General features: G+C 37.0%; 1 protein-coding gene across 2 annotated transcripts; it reads left to right on the top strand.

Annotated features, from left to right (window-relative positions):
* Window positions 1-936: 936 nt before the first annotated feature.
* Window positions 937-16,284, top strand: fzd6 (frizzled class receptor 6). 2 transcript variants are annotated; one of them, XM_022679935.2, is made up of 8 exons: window positions 937-1,091; window positions 5,086-5,492; window positions 9,467-9,663; window positions 9,962-10,976; window positions 11,107-11,255; window positions 12,311-12,730; window positions 13,527-13,656; window positions 14,226-16,284. In XM_022679935.2, exons 2-8 carry the CDS (start codon window positions 5,307-5,309, stop codon window positions 14,247-14,249), a joined length of 2,121 nt encoding a protein of 706 aa, XP_022535656.2. In that variant the 5' UTR covers window positions 937-1,091; window positions 5,086-5,306; the 3' UTR covers window positions 14,250-16,284. The 2 variants fall into 2 exon arrangements, with proteins under 2 accessions (XP_022535656.2, XP_015457172.3); XM_015601686.3 differs by lacking the exon at window positions 5,086-5,492 and having other exon boundaries at window positions 942-1,091.
* The last annotated feature ends 1,208 nt before the right edge of the window (window positions 16,285-17,492 follow it).

The raw sequence follows: 17,492 nt of genomic DNA, 5'->3' as shown, positions 1-17,492 counted from the left end.
CATCATTTTGTTATATGGTATTTTTATTATTAGTATTCTTTCTGATAACAATAATAATAACAATGATACTAATAATAATAATTGTGTTATTATTATTATTACTGCTACTATTACTTATAGTAGTAGTAGTAGCAGAAGAAGAACACAACACACAGAGAACTGAACACAAACCACTTGAATGATTAATTTACTAATATGTGGCACATCCACTTTTGCACATGTACACCCAACTCCTCTCTATATCTTAAACCAACTGATCAATTCTTAATTTCTGTATTGTGCACATTTACTTGAACATATATGTAACCAACTGATAAATTCTCCTATTTAATAAATCCTATATTTGTTTGCAACTTCATTTATTCAAAATGTGTATCTATCCATCAATTCTAGTTTTTTTTACATACTGTGGGGGACTGATCCAATGCAATTTTTTATGCAATTCTCCTTCACCTTCACACCTGTGTTGATGCTAGGCGTCAATAAAAGTGTCTTGATTTATAGCCTGACATCTATCAGGAATGTAAAATATTCCTCTTTCCCCCTCATCTCTGCTTCCATATGTTGTTGTTGCTCACGCCACCTAGTGGAGATGCCCATTGTGTGCATGAATTGAAGTGAATAAATGCTAAACTTTGCTGCGCGTTCTGATTTAATTTTTTATAAACATTTATATAATCATCAATCACATATCTTATCTTACTATATAGTTACTGTATAATTAGTTGTTGTTCCCTGCTGTTGCTACCCTGCTTTGTTGGAGCTGTCGGGGGCTTTCTGCGCATGTTCCGACCTTAACAGTAAAAGTCTTGGGAGAGCTGGAGTTTCAGGCAGCTGTGTGAAAAGCTTCGCTGATCTACAAGTCATACCCGCACAGGTCCGTGGTGAGTGTATGATATGTAGATTGCGGCGTCTGTGGAAGTTCTGCGTTACCGAAACGCAGCTTTTTTGATTTATTTCCCTCAGGAAGCGTGTAACTCCCAGGCTGAGAGACGAGTTTTCCGAGGCCTCTGCGGAGAGACGGGTGTTTTACTGATAGTTTGGGGATTTTTGGATTCTTTGGACATGCTGTAAAGGACTGTGGAGCTTTTGTAAGTACTTAATAATGCAGAAAAGGGACAATATTGACGTTAGACCGATGTACAACACTAGTTACTATAGTTTTAGCTACACTGTCAAGCTCGCTGTTTACTTACGGGTAACTAAACTAAGCTAGGTTAATTTACTACTTTGTTTTGAAACTATTTTAAGGTAAAATATGGATTTATATTTATTATCTTTTAAGTTATGAACTCTGAAAGTTTCCAGGCGGGAACAAAGAGCAAAACATTTCCTGACTGTCTTCACAAGACCTCTGGAAATCCACTGTATTGGTAGCTAGCTGGCTTGTTAGTAAGTTTCTGTAAGTTACCTAATGCTTTTTATACACTACGTTACACGACTTTAAAACGCCTCTGAAAAGACTTTTAATAGACTAAAGTCTGACACCCTCTCACATCTAAAGACAAGTCACAGACTTTTTAAACACAGACTAAGATTTAGCAAAGGTTATTTCTGAGATTATTCCCCATCAGGCTTCTGGTGGAGTTTACATACAATAACGTAACATATAACATATTAAGTTACAAATACTGTGTAAATCAATACTATGATTTATCAGAGACTCACAGCTTTTGAGCTTTTGTCCCCAACAACAGTTTATTTTTCTGCCACACTGTTTGTTCTCGATATTTTTTGATAGAATAAATTTTGTGTTCTTTTGCCTATAAGCTTCTTCTTCAACATTTTTTTTGCTAACAAACAAACAAACACAGTTTCACTGCTATACACTTGCCTTTGTTTTAGGAAATAATGCAATAAAGAACATCATTCTTGCAAAAAGTGTATTTATTAAACTTGTTTGTATCAAAAATAACACTGCACAATAAGACAACGTAGTGCATATAATACATTTAAATAGAATGATTTTAAAGTGCTACCTGTGTTTAAAATACTGTACATATCACATTAATATCCACATGTAGCACTTTAAAGTCATCATATTTAAAGTTATTATATTTTGCACACTGTTGTTTTTGATACGAACAAGTTTAATAAATACACATTTTGCAAGAATGTTGTTCTTTATTGCATTAATTTAACCTAAAACAAAGGCAAATGTTGAGCAGTGAAACTGTGATCCTTTGCTATACAAAGTTGTAGCAAAAAAAGGAAAAGAAAAGGTGCTTATAGGCAGAGTTGAACACGTATTTATTCTATTAAAAATATCATGACCTTACAGTGTGGCAGAAAAATAAACTATTGACGGAGACAAAAGCTGTGAGTCTCTGATAAATCACAGTATTAATGTACACATTATTTGTAACTTAATGTGTATTGTATGTAAACTGTAAAATCAGAAGCATGATGGGAAATAATCCCAGAAAAATCTTGTTGCAGTTTTGCAAATAGTGAATCTGCAAGAGCCTCAGTCTTTGTAAAATCTCAGTCTGTGACTGAAAATCTGTGACTTGTCTTTAGATGTGAGGGGGTGTCAGACTGTTGTCTGTTAAGTCTTTTCAGAGTCTTTTCAAAGTTGTGCAGTGTATGGGCAGCATAACCTAACCTAGCTATACAGCTATTAGCTAGTGTTGGCTAGATTACTTAGCTAATCCCTAACAACAAGTTCAGCTACAGGTTACAGTAAAGTGTCTCCAGGCTACAAACAGAGTGCAGACTTCGTGGCGTGGACTGAAATCAAACTCCCCACATTCCTCAGTTCACAACAGCATGTCTGTACCAGCAAGATAGCTGACTAAGCTGTTTAATTAACTAACTCCTCCTTAGAAGATGATACCTCTGTATAATGTTTTATGGGTGAGCTGGACCTTCAGCTTCAGAGAATAAATTCTTTCCTTTCAATATAGCTAGATATCTTTCTATGAATTCTACTATATGCTATACAAGAGAGGAATATCACTATTCATCAGATCTAATAAGATAACATTCTGTTACAAGACTGTCATAGAAATGACGTTTCATGCTATGAGGTTGTCATGACTGGTATAAGACTTAACATTATAAAATTAAAAATGTAAATTTGTTATATCATCATAATAAAATACCCCTAAAAAGCTATATATCGTGAATCCTAATTTTAGCATCTTTTGGCAATACATCTTGTAAGAGTGAAGAATTGAATTATTTAAAGATATGTTGTAAAACAACATAATGTATTTAAGACAAAGCATCCTGTAATTGTAATAAAATATCTTATTAATTATTCATTTAAACAATTACTGCAGAACATTTAGTATTTGTGAGAGAAAATCTTTATTCTCTATTTATTCTCTTTATTATTAGATACACTGCATGGCCAAAAAAAAGTCTTCACTTGGATTTAAATAAGTAAATGATGTGGAGTTGATACTGCAGTTGGTCAGATCTAGGTTCAGCAACAGTGCGTGCTGAAAAAATGAGGTCCGCTGACTACCTGAATATACTGAATATAGACCAGGTTATTCCATCAATGGATTTTTTCTTCCCTGATGACACGGGCATATTCCAAGATGACAATGTCAGGATTTATGGTGCTGGAATTGTGAAAGAGTGATTCAGGGAGCATGAGATCATCATTTTCACACATGGATTGTTCACCACAGAGTCCAGATCTTAACCTCATTGAGAATCTTTGGGATGTGCTGGAGAAGACTTTCTGCAGTGGTCAGACTCCACCATCATCAATGCTGCAAGATCTTGGTGAAAAATTGAAATACTGGACACTGGATTGAAATAAATCTTGTTACATTGCAGAAGTTTATTAAAACAATGCCACGGTGAATGTGTGCTGCAATCAAAGCTAAAGATGCTCCAACCCCATATTTGAGTGTGTGACCTTTTTTTTTTTTTGGTGGCGATTTTTTTTTTTTTGGCCAGGCAGTGTATGTCATTAGAACCACACATGCTGTAATTAGAGGTGGAATCACAGGGCATCTCCTGATTGGTGTGGTGCAGTGTCTAATACCACTGAGTGACCACATCATGTGTGAGACTGGGGTTTAATTCACAGTTTGGGTGACCTATGCTGCACTACATCAATAAGAGTCCTTGGGCAAGACTCCTAATACTACATTAGCCCAACTCTGTAATAGGAATAACATTGTAAGTCACTCTGGATAGGAGCGTTTGATAAATGTCCAAAATGTAAATTATATCCTATCACAATATTTTGCCCACACACCTCTGAGTGCTTGTTTTTTTGACGGTAGCAAACTCTTGAGTTCAGGTTGGGTTTTAGCAACAATCACACACACAAAAAGCACAGTGTTTTCTTCCCAGAGAGATGGCTCCAGCTAATCGCTCAAGGTAACCCCTATGCCAACAGAATTTTGTGAGGATTTTATTCGTATCCATGTGTTGAGTAATGAAGCAGAGACTCAACTGAGTCACATTGGAGGGCAAGTGTTCGGGATTCACCTATGTTAAAAAAAAAAAAAGAAAAATCTTTATTTGATGCCACATATCGCAAATTTTAAATACGCCCACCACTAGCAGACACAAACATCTTTTTTGTGAAAAAAAACATTTACAGAAATCTAATTATGAGATTGTTTTAAAAACGACACATCATAATCATGCAGTAGAACATTTTGTAATTGTGAGAAAATATCTCATTATTAAACATTAAGATTATAAACACTTTTAAATTGTAGGGTTTATATACATGTAAAAATTGATCTAACCTCTTTGTTGTTTTCATCCTAACTGATAAGTTTGATTGATGCTTTCTTGTATATACAAGATATACAAGATATTTTTTGCCATGTCCTTATGCTGTACCTATATAATTTTTATGCCTTCATATCCCAAAATTTGCTTTAGTTTGTATGTAACTGTTTTTATTGGCATTATCTAGTAACATCTAGGTACTATTTTGTAATAACAATGTAATACCGACAATAAGAGACTTTATCATAATATTAGGGTAAGTTCCACCAAAATACCCAGTGAGTAAAGTGTTTAGGTATCCCAGCATGCCTGTTGCTGTGCAGCACTAAGTTGTTATGTTGGTTGTAACTTGCGTGACTTGTTCCATTACTGTTTCAGATCTCTGCTGTGTGTTGGAGTGAACAGTGCAGGATTCCAGACATCTTTCCAGGCCAGGTGGCAGGCTACTTGTATCCATGAAAATGACCCATGACATCGTGGACTTTGGATGAAGCACTTGCCAAACTATCTGGAACTTAAGCATCGTCCATACTTTGTTTTGTTGCTGTTGAATTACTGAGGGATTTTGCAAAGCTGACTGTGGTGGAGTAACTAGCACCATGCCAAGCCGTGCCTGGTTGTGCTTGGGTGTGTGTTTGGCGCTGGTGAGCTCATGCCTGGCTCACAGCCTGTTTACCTGTGAGCCGGTGAGGGTGCAGTGGTGCCATGGTATGCCTTACAACATGACCTTCTTCCCCAACATGCTGGAGCACTACGACCAGGATATCGCCGCCAGCAAAATGCAGGTAGGGCTTCTCTTCTTGCCACATAATTAATAAGCAGTCTCTGCAGCAGTACATGAAACTGGATAAGGTACAAGCACTGTGAGTCCTCTTTAAAGCCGTTGTAATCTTTTTTAAAACCCCCTTAAATGCTCAGAAGCTCCTAACTGTGGGTTCCATTCCTTTACTCCTATATACTTGTAGACAAAAAACAATAATGCACCAAGAATGAGGATTTGAATAGAAAATAATAAAATATATAGTGGACTATGTAGTAACCTGTTTGGCCACCTCTAGATGCCATCAGATCCAAAAAATAACCTGGATTCATCACTAAAGGTTAGTGCTGGGCAATTTTCACGATTAATTCGGGTAATTTGAATTACAGTTTTAATGCGATTTTTAAAATGTAGTAGGAGTAAACAAGATTTTACACACAGACATTTTATCATTTTAATCTACAATATCTGAAAACGCTACTCAGTTTATCCGTCTTATTGGCACCTCCCCCAGACCAGCGTGCACATATTAAATAACCATTGCGCTCAGCCTGAGGACTCATACTGAAAAAAAAGTTCCAGCACTTCCGACACAAACACCCAGTGGGATAAAGTATATATTTACCTAGAAATTAATCCTATCGTTTCTAAAAACTGCAGTGTCAGTGAGTATGCATGATTAATTGTGGAAAACAATGATAATTACTCCTTCAAAGTTTCTTCTGTGACTAGTTTAGGGCGTTCTTTCTCAAATTTCCGTCAGAAACACACATTCTGAAGAATAATCCAAGTATAATGTGCGTGTCTGTGTGTGTAAATTTATTATTTTACAGGTAAACCTAGTTTTTAACCATTTCTTTGTCATGTGTAGTAGGATTTTTTGTTTTTTTGGAAAATCGATTATAATTGAAAAGAGAAAAAAAAAATTGTCCATAATCGCACAGCACAACTAAAGATGGTACAATTCCACTGCATAGCAGTCCAGTGCACGTCACTACTGCAATTGAAGGCAGTGTATAGTCTAGACGGTGGATAATTTGTTGAACTGGCCATCCTGCTTTCCTAAGTCCAGTGTTGTGCCCACACTTAATGTCTGTCAGTTGGGCAGAATGACTTTGAGTGCTTAGTAGAGGCATGTCTAACTGTCAATAGTCTCTCACCAAGAGGTACGCCACCGAAAAGTAGCCCCTAAGAGCCTTCTAATAGGGCAGTAGGAGAAGCAGTTTTATGTTCTCCTGTGGTAAGACCCACTGTCTGATCAGACCATAATCAGTTACACTAGGCAACAGGATTTCACATTTTCCAACAATCTGATCTGACTTTATGTAATTCTTGAAAAATAAGCTGTAAGATCATTAGATAAACTATACTGTACTGCGTAATCAAAGCAGTTTTGGCTGTAGAGATGTAAAGAGTCATTGTGCCCAGCAGAGGAGTTCTTCTGGCAATGTCTAACAGATTGAGTTTCCCACAGGCTTTGTGAGTGCTGAGAGACCAGGCAACTCCTTTTGTTACTGTATCAAATAATGGGAGTCAAATGACCAGGCAGCTCAGGCTGCAGGGGAAACACATTCACAGCATTATTGTTAGAGCCTTTGAATTAAAAACTTGCCACAGCAGAGGAAGGAAGGAAAGAGGGAAAGAAAAACATGCCGAGCTACTGAGTATCAGAATGTCTTGATCTGTGACTTCTAATGGTTGAACAATATGTTTTTCATCATTTTTTCATTACATCAAAAATGTAGTGCAAAAAAAAAGTTTGCACTGACTTACAACACGGTTTTAAGATTTTTATCTTCTCCAGTGAAGTTTTAGAGAAAGAATAATAATATATATATATTTTTTAATAAATAAGGTTTTGGAGATCTTGTGAGACAGCAGTGATGATATATTTAATTTGTGCTTAGAATGTGTGTAAGGGTTGAGTATCCAGGTTAAGTGAAGTATGAAACTTATGTTCTGAAGAAACGGGCATAAAGGGAAATTTGCAATGCCAAAGAAGAGTCACGTTTTAATTTGCTAATACATGTTAAAAACCTTTTTAGATTTTAAAGAACCTTAACTTTAACAATTTAAAGGTTTACAAAGCTCACACATTCCCCTGTATAGAATTAGTTATTAAGGGAACCAAATATGGTTCTGTTGTCGCTTAAAAAATCCTTTGTGGATCTTAATCTTTAAAAGTGACAATAGCTTTGTGCTCTGTGGGTAACAGGATGTTTACTCCACCCCTTTCCTGACAAGGTTGTGCTTAATAGTGTCCTCATAAGCCAGCTACCCTTTCTATCTCCCGTTCTGCTGGTGTTGCTGTACTTTAACTAAAAACAACTTGCACTGTATGGACAAAAGTATTCGGACAGCAGCTCATTCTTTGCTTGTTCTGAAATGCACAGCTCTGTGCTGGGGAGCATTATACCCCTCTAACCTCTGCCTGGCATTAGGCATGGTGCCAACTGTATACTATTGGCAGTATGTCTCTACAAGGACTAGATAAGTTGTTTGTGTATGTGTGTGTGGATTTGCACACCTGGATACAATTAAAAGCAGCTACATGCATTCATTAGAAGTGGTGTCCACAAACATTTGAACATATAGTGTACCTTAACGTTATAAAATGTCAGTTAATCGTTATTTGGAGATATAGTTCCAGTTCACTATGTAGATTTGGACACAGTAGTAGGCGATGTACTTGCTGTACTGTATTGATATGTTATACGGTGTAGAGAAAAAAAGCAAAATTGGTTTTGGGAATAAAATGGAAAGGAAGATGTTTGTAATACACTGTATGGCCAAATGTTTCTGGACACACCCTTTAATGAACAAATTAGTTTAGTTCCACTAAAGACTCTATGAAATGGCTCTGGATGGTCCAGCAGGCTAAGCGCTGCCACTATGATCAGGAGATCGCCGGTTCGAATCCTGTTCATGTAGCTTGCCATTGATGACTGGAGCCCTGAGGAGCCTCTCTCTGCGTTGGTAGATGGCGCTCTCTCCCCTCAACACTCCAAATGTTGATGTCGCTCAGCACAAGGTGTCTGTGAGCTGATGTATTAAAACCAAGTCGCTGTGCTTTCCTCCGAGCACGCTGTGATGCTACTCAGCAATGCTGCATCATTAACAGTTCGAAAAGAGTTGGGTTGGGTAATTGGCCTTGTAATTTGGGTAGAAAATGGGATAAAAATTAGAAATAAAATTATAAAAAAAAGACTATGAAACAAATTTACATGAATTACAGAGGTACAACGCCCCCAGTAGTGAACTGTAAAGCAGTGGAACTGTATTCTCTGGAATGATGGGACTCGATCCAATACTTCTGTTATAAGCTAGAGAATTTGGAATGGGGTGGGATGGTGGTGATAATCCAAGATTCTGTCCTTACTAATGATCTTGTCACTGAATGCAATTAAATCATTACAGTAGCGCCAAAATAGAATAGAAAGAAGGATGAACTATTTAATACACTTGATTTCAGAAGGAACAATAAATGAGCAGGAGTTCCAATACTTGAGTCAGTATAGTGTATGGGTTTCTGTGTTTATTACATGTCACGATTTAGGCACAAATATTTGAAAAGTATTACACTTGTATAAATTTGTGGAGTGTGCCATCTGTATACAGGTGATTTGGTCATTGTGGTTCTGGTTTCTGGTTTCATAATAGCATTATGTTTTTTTTTTTTGTTTTTTTTGGATTAGCAGCAAATATTTGACTTTTGACCTATTTTTGTTAGTTTTTTTTTGTACCTAGGTTTGTAACTCAGAGCCAAAATGAATGAGTAGGAAAATAGAGGAAAGTGAGTAATACAGTTGAGTAGTAGAAAAGCTGCAAAAGAAGAAGATCTTAGTTCCTGGAGCCTCACAAATAAAATTTCACTTTGTTATACCACATCAGCCTCAGTAGATGTGATTGGGTAGAGAATGATTTTAAGTGCTACTTTCTCTCCTCATTGCCTTTTCTTTTGTACTTCAGTTTTTATAGCGTATTTCTCTGTGTTTACAGCACTTCATGCCACTGGCTAATCTGCGCTGCTCTCCAGATGTGCATCTTTTCCTTTGCCAAGCCTTTGTTCCGGAGTGCACGGAGCAGACGCGGGTTCTGCGACCCTGTAGGGCACAATGTGAACGTGTCCTGTCTGACTGTGCTGCGAACATGCAGACCTTTGGTATCACCTGGCCTCCAGAGCTGCAGTGTGACAGGTGATCAAACATCTATTCATTCTGGACAGCACATCTGTTTTTTCTTTGTTTTGTGTTCAGTCCTTTATACTAGTCACAATTACCATTTTTTGGACAGTGTATCATCCCTGTAATAATTACAATAAGCAATATTATTGTATGCCATTGCTGTAATTATATTATAGTAGCATAATAATGCATTTTGCATACTTTTAAAAGCAATAATGTGTTTACTATTAAGATTATTCGATGTAACTTGCCACTGTGCATAAATCTGGCAATGTTTAAATACAATTTTATTTTATTTGTGTTCTTATAGGTTGGAGCCATGTAAGACATCTGTACATGGCTCTGAGGTTCCTCCCCTAAAGGACATAACCACACCTAAAAGTTCTCCATCAGCCAGTAGGGATCTGGGCTTCTGGTGCCCCCTGCAGCTAAAGACCCGCCCTGGCCAGGGCTCCGCCTTCCTGGGCGCTCAGGACTGTGCTCCACCATGTGAAAACATGTATTTCAAAGTGCATGAAATCGAATTTGCCAAGACCTTCATCGGTATCTGCTCCATCGTCTGCTTATGCGCTACACTTTTCACCTTCCTGACATTTCTCATTGACGTCAAGCGCTTCCGCTACCCAGAGCGACCTATTATCTTCTACGCTGTCTGCTACAGCTTGGTGTCTTTAATCTACTTCATCGGGTTCCTGCTGGGTAATGAGGCAGCCTGTAACAAGGCCAGTCAGCCTGGCACAGTGTCAACAGTGGTACAGGGCAGCCAGAGCAAAGTCTGCACACTGCTCTTCATGATGCTCTACTTTTTCTCCACTGCTGGCATGGTCTGGTGGGTCATCCTCACCATCACCTGGTTTTTAGCAGCAGGGCCTAAATGGAGCTGTGAGGCGATTGAAAAGAAGGCTGTGTGGTTCCATGCATCAGCCTGGGGTATCCCAGGGTCCCTTACTGTCATGCTGTTGGCTCTAAATAAGGTGGAAGGAGATGGTATCAGTGGCGTGTGCTTTGTGGGGCTGTATGATCTAGCAGCCCTCCGATGGTTTGTGCTGGCTCCGCAGGCTTTGGGTGTGGTTGTTGGGCTCTCTCTACTCCTGGCTGGGATCGTCTCACTGAACCACGTGCGACAAGTGATCCAGCATGACGAGCGCAACCAGGAGAAGCTGAAGAAGTTCATGATCCGTATTGGTGTGTTTAGTGGCCTGTACCTGCTTCCTCTGCTCATCCTGCTCGCCTGTTACGTGTATGAGCAGGCCCACCGCAGTGCCTGGGAGAATACGTGGATTAACGAGCGCTGTCAGGAGTACAGCATCCCCTGCTCTTATAGAGTAAGATCTCTCATTAGATTAACCTCCTTACTACACAAAAATAATATACAACAACAAATTCATTTTCAAGTAAATGTGTTTGTATGTGTTTTCTTATTTGAATCTATTTGTGTCTTTGTTTCCCGTCTAGAAAACAGACCCCTCTCATCCAGACCTGTCTCTGTTTTTGATTAAATACCTAATGACGCTTATTGTGGGCATCTCAGCAGTTTTCTGGGTCAGCAGTAAGAAGACATGTTCAGAGTGGGCCTTCTTTTTCAAGAGAACACGCAAAAAGGAGTAAGACCACTGTCCGGTTTCTGCCTTTTTTATGAATAGTAGATGACTATCAGCACCATCTCAAATAATGTCATGTTCTCTACTAGGGCTGTGCCATATCTTATCATACACAATAATACTGTTTTTAGCAAAAGAAAAAAATTACACTGTTTGCATTTCCCATTATATATCTACTAGAGACAGATTAAATCTGTCCATTATCATTTATTTTACTTTAATCCTGGATATATGGAGATATATGGAGTGCATTATTAGTATCATGACATTCTGGATCATTGACATCTTTTAAAAATCTGATAAAATAGTTATTTTTTAATATCTCAGTTAGAGGTGTGCTATATCATTTCGTATGCAATAATAATTTTGTTGCAGTAATGTATTCTTGATTTTTTTTATTTTTTTTTTATGTTTTGTCATATAATATTGTGATATTATTTTAAGGCCATGTCGCCTACCCCTGTATCCTACCTTACAAACAAATTACCCACAAAGTGCAATACATAACAAAAAGGAAGTGATTTTAAACAGAGAAACAAAATGTTTTTTTCTGTTGTTTGAAAAAGCAGTGGTTTAACTTAACTGTGGTTTAACTTTAACAGTGTTTCTGCACACAGCTTGGACAGACAGTGTTTAATTTTCTTTTTTTTAAACTAAACGCCACAGACAAAGACTTAGAAATTACAAAAATCTACCAGGTCAGAAGTCAGCTGTCAGAAGTTTGCTTCTTGTTAGAACCACCAAGCATCAAGTTAACCAGGTCTTTCAGAATGGCCCGCTTAGCATACGTCCTCAATATGTTATGTGTGGAGCATCTTCACTTTTTCTGGTTTTATCCTACTACTCTTTTATTGATCCCAAACAGCCACTTAAGCAGGACCATGCTGATCTGAAATGGAACATTAGTTTATCAAGTTAAAGAAGTATGATATTAGTTTAGCTTTTTACATTGTAGCTAATAATGTAAATCTGCTCTAAACACTAAAAACCCTAGTGAATTTATTTATTTATCCATCTATCCATATCCTTCTGTCTCTCTCTCTCTCTCTCTCTCTCAGCCCCATCAGCGAGAGCCGGCGTGTTCTACAAGAGTCCTGCGAGTTCTTCCTAAAGCACAACAATCGTATGCACAAAAACAAGCACTACAAGCCCAGCTCACACAAGCTAAAGGTCATCTCCAAGTCCATGGGCACCAACACGGGCGGTCCAGCAACCGCAACCTCTAACCACGACGACTCATCTGCTCCAATCACCTGTAGCAACCACTACATGCCAGCTCATGCATCTGGGTCAGAACCACAGGCTTCATCTGAAACATCTGCACGGGAGCAGAGGGAGCCGGGGGGCTCTGGTAGGGGGTCCAGCAGGGGCAGCAAGGAGCAGAGTGGAGGGCTGCAAGTGGAAAGACGCAGCAAAGCTGGAAGCTCCAGTCGAGTGAGCAGCAGGACTGAGAGCCTTCGCAGAGCCCCTGATGGAAGGTGAGCTCAAATGTTGATTGAAACAATATGCAGAAATAATTGTGAAAAACATTATTATTGTTATTTTATGACTATTTATGGCAATGATATATTGGTAATATAATAAAAAAATAATACATTTATTTATACTTATATATTTTGATCTACAGCATTGTCAATATTAAACGTTATAACACGAACATTGAGCATATTATTTATTATACCACAGTTCCATTATCGCTGTTTATTGAAATATTTTGATGTTTCAATATATTTTGCTCTGTTTGTAGCTGAGCTGTTTGTAAGCGCTGCATCGTTGTTAGGTTACCTGTATGTAGCAAAGTAATACATGGAGAGCTTCAGTTACAGTGTATTACCGACTGATAACAGCACTCAAAGAACTTCTCTCAGCCAATAACATTGCAGGGTTGGAACTAACTGTATAATTAGTTATAACCTCACAATATAGGTTTGCATATGGACATCATAAATGTATACATTTCGGACACAGATTAAGCCTTATGTGGGGTCAGTTTCTACTATTAGCTAGATTTAATCTGTATGCTTGTTTGACAGTATTATTGGCACAATAATTATGTTATTGACTTATCATACAGTATATGGATATAACCTCAATCATTTTTGATGTAAATATTGCCATTTCTGTTTAGGAAGGACCTCTTAATTTGAATATGATAGTCGACTTATCAACCATGATTAACAGTGGTCTGACAGTAAGCATTCTTTGTCATGTTTGTGTTGGTTGTCAGCTGCATACTATGGTCTTCTCATGGTTATATTTTTTGTGTGTTTTAAGGATGCCAAAAAATGACTTACCAGAGAAGATGCCGCTGCCTACTGGTCAGTCTTCTTTCCAGAACCCTATCCTTAGGCCTGAAGATGTTGCTACAGAACATAGCCAGGCCAGGAATAGTCCAAACCCTAAGGCATGAGAAGCAAAAACACACACACACATAAATGCATAGCAGTCTTATTTATCTCTCACTTTCATAGTGACTGATGTGACCTCCCTAAAAACAGTCTTAAAACAGTCACTGTGGCCTTGTGTACCTTACATATTCATGCAGAATGAATATCTATTGCCAAAATGCATCACAGAAGAGGAAGAAGAATGTCATGTATTCTTTAACATCACTTTGTGTATTATGGCTGGAAGCAGTTTGCTTTAGGTGCATTTCTGCTGAATATTCCATTTTTGTCTGTGCTGTGAGATGATTTGCAACTGTCACAAAGATCTTATATATCTATTCTTATAATAATTGAAAAAAATAAGAACATTTTCAATGTTAGGAAAGTGTTTTTTTGTTTTTTTTGTTTATTTGAGATGTCAGTTTGCATTTTTTGCATGATGAAGACCGAATGCTAGTTTTGTTCTTATAATGTGATGAGCAATATGAATAAGACTAATTTGGGAGAAAATTGGGAACAAGAAATGAATATATATCCTATAAATATATATCACTGTTATAACAAGGGTCTTGGCCTCTCTCCCTAGATCCTCTGCCAGACCAAACAATAGACACTGTATGAACCAGTATGAATTTGTCAATCAGTGGAGGAAACATGACTTTAGTGGTGAGCATTTGCCACATCATACCACAGTAAACACAACCAAGTAAACTTGAAACAAAACAAGAGAAAAAGGTAACTAATAACATGCACTCCTTACTTCCTCAAAAACATGAATTTAATAAAATGTATAAATGCTAGCGAGCTTATACAGAGTATAAAGTGGAAGTGCTAGATTTGTCTAAGCAGGATGTCCTGCTTTCAGACTCCTGTAGAGTTAGAGCTCCCCTGGTGGCCAATTATAGGACAACATACTCTGGCATAGACACAAAACACAACACAGAAGCAACATGCAGACTAAACAGATATTGCATTATGATGCAGTGTTGATATAGTCAGTAAGGTTTATCACAAAATGCGTCCAATTTTAACCTCTATGATTTCATCATACCTTAAGTGCATTATAGTGGTACCAAAACATGCTTCACTTTTTTAAGTCTTGTATTGTTTTATTCATGTTGATATCTGTATTTGATTTTGGACCTTTATATCAGCTCCTGTCAGAAAAACCAAAACCCAGCATGCTTTCCAACCTCCACAATCTTCATGAAATCGTCTAAATAACTGATGTGATACTCATAGTAAATATAGAATGCACAGACGTTACATGGCACAATTTTCTTTTCATATTTATGATTTAAGTGAAGAATGAATCACTGGAATAGTCTTAACACTGTGGATTATTGAACCCTTACCACTCCAACAAAAGCAAATTGCTTTTGTTATTCCGTTATATTTTTCATACATCTAAATTGTTGTTGTTTTTTTTTTTTTTTTTGTATTTATGTAGAGTAGTGTAGTGTTTCTTACCCCTGGTCTGGAAAGATTGTCCTGCTATAACATTTTCATAAGAAAAAGGGGTATTTCAAGATCACATAGAGCAGATGTTCTCAAGCTTCATCCTAGAGGCCCTCTTCTCTGCACATTTTAATGTTTTTCAGGAAAGGCTTGGGCGGAGAACCACTGACCTAGAGGACCATACCAGACCAACAAGGTTGTAGAACAGTAGGTCGTTATGTACTTTATTTGAACAATTGCACAGAAAAAAGTGCATTTTTTGCAAATAATATCTGTATTCTATCGCAGTATTTTTATGTTTTCAGTTTTCTGTTTGTTGTTTTGTGCTTGCATTATAGTTTGGTTAAGTATCATCTGTAGAGCTTTCTACTTGCTTTAAAAAAGTGAGTGGGTCTCACTGTTAAATGTTTTCCTCTGGGTCTGTGGCTTATTTTTGTCATAGTGTTGGGTTTTGTAATTTTTGCAGTCTTTTGTATATGTTTCTCATTTTATATCACTACAACAAGCCTATAAGAATACACATTGTTGCTGTCACACAAATACCTTATATCTCCAGTTTTGCTGTTTTTTTTGTTTTTTTGGAATCATATGGTTGTTCTTTACATTGTGCCAGGATTTGGTGATCAGTGGATCAATAGAAATTCTCCAAAATGACACGAAATTACACGAGTGTTCCTGTTTTTTTTTTTTACAGGAATCTATATTATAATAGTAATAGAAATAGTAATATATGAAAATGCGTCATAATAAATGGTAAATGCCTCAATTATTAAAATTAATTTAGTGAAGTGAATATACCATGAAAGCTTTAATTAAAAGACATGATTTGATTTGATTTGTTTTAATGTGAATGATAAATGTTTTTTTTTTTATATTTGCTGAGTAAGAGCCAATCATTTTTAGCCAAAAATGTTTTACATCGTTTAGGGATAGACAAGAATAGACTTTTCTATGTTAATTAAGCAAAAAAGAAATGAAAATATGAATTGAAGAGACATTTGAATTGGAATCTTTCATAAGATGCCTACTGGTCCTGTGTGGAAGAACCACAGTAACAAAAGGGAATGATTATAGCCTCCTTTATTCTTCATTGTTACATTTGTTATATTTTGTGTCATACAGTTTGTTTAGGATATAAGTACCTTGTATGAAATTGTCTTTAATAAAAAATATCTTAAGTCTTTTTACCTTTGAGTATCATTCTTGCACACACACACATTCTCAAAGAAGCTAAATTATAAAATATTTAGTATATAATGCTTCCATTGTAATACTCCAAATCCTCCACTAGAGGGAAGCCCCTAAGATCCTGGCCTGTTTAGGCATAGTAAACCACAAATAATATGAGAACCTAAACCATTATACATTGGTCTGCATTCGGCATCACAGTAACCCAACACAACAATCTGTAACCATTTTTACTATGTGTGCACACAAGCACAGGTCACTGCTACTGTTTTATTCTTCTTATAGTTGTACTCCTGAATTTATTAGCACCTCCCACTGGCTCTGGCAGAAAACAAAATAAAACAGGAACATTGGTTATATGTATCTAGTCTACGATTCATTCAGGAATTAAATCTTTTTTTTTTTTTAATCAACACATTATAATTAGTTTTTATCAATAAACTTTATAGGCCTGCTGAAGATCCAGCAGAAAAAAAATAATTTAAACATAAAAATGATACACTGCCTGGTCCAAAAAAAAGAGTCAGCATCAAAAAAAAAGGTAACGCATTAATATTTGCTTGGACCGCCTTTAGTTTTGATTGTAGCACGCATTCACTGTGGCATTATTTTAATAAGCTTCTGCAATGTCACAAGATTTATTTCAATCCAGTGTGCATTAATTTTTCACCAAGATCTTGCAGCATTGATGATGGTAGAGTCTGACCTCTGCACAAAGTCTTCTCCAGCACATCCCAAAGATTCTCAATGAGGTTAAGATCTGGACTCTGTGGTGAACAATCCATGTGTGAAAATGATGATCTCATGCCCCCGAATCACTCTTTCACAATTTCAGCCCCAATGAATCCTGACATTATCATATTGCAATATACCCGTGTCATCAGGGAATAAAAAATTAATTGATGGAATAACCTGGTCTATATTCAGTATATTCAGGGAGTCAGCTGACCTCATTCTTTCAGCACATACTGTTGCTGAACCTAGACCTGACCAACTGCAGCATCAACCCCACATCATTTGCTTAGTTAAATGCAGGTGGAGATTTTTTTTGGCCAGGCAGTGTATAATATGTACATCTACAAATATATATTTCCAACATATATATATATATATATAATGTTGTCTAGAACCCTATCTCGACAGGATTCATTTCTTAGTGGAACATATGTAAAAATATTTCACACTTCTAGTGATAAAACTCTTACGT

This window comes from Astyanax mexicanus, chromosome 1 (genome assembly GCF_023375975.1).
Source record: "Astyanax mexicanus isolate ESR-SI-001 chromosome 1, AstMex3_surface, whole genome shotgun sequence".
NCBI classification, from domain to species: domain Eukaryota; kingdom Metazoa; phylum Chordata; class Actinopteri; order Characiformes; family Acestrorhamphidae; genus Astyanax; species Astyanax mexicanus.
Note: the sequence above shows the minus strand (reverse complement) of the source record. Positions and strands in the feature narration are given on the sequence as shown.

Excerpts from the sequence above, each read along its gene's own strand:
- fzd6 (XM_022679935.2), top strand. The coding sequence starts at position 5,307 with ATGCCAAGCCGTGCCTGGTTGTGCTTGGGTGTGTGTTTGGCGCTGGTG. Across the intron at positions 12,731-13,526 it reads CGCAGAGCCCCTGATGGAAG|GATGCCAAAAAATGACTTAC; the intron begins GTGAGCTCAAAT and ends GTGTGTTTTAAG. Across the intron at positions 13,657-14,225 it reads GGAATAGTCCAAACCCTAAG|ATCCTCTGCCAGACCAAACA; the intron begins GCATGAGAAGCA and ends CTCTCTCCCTAG.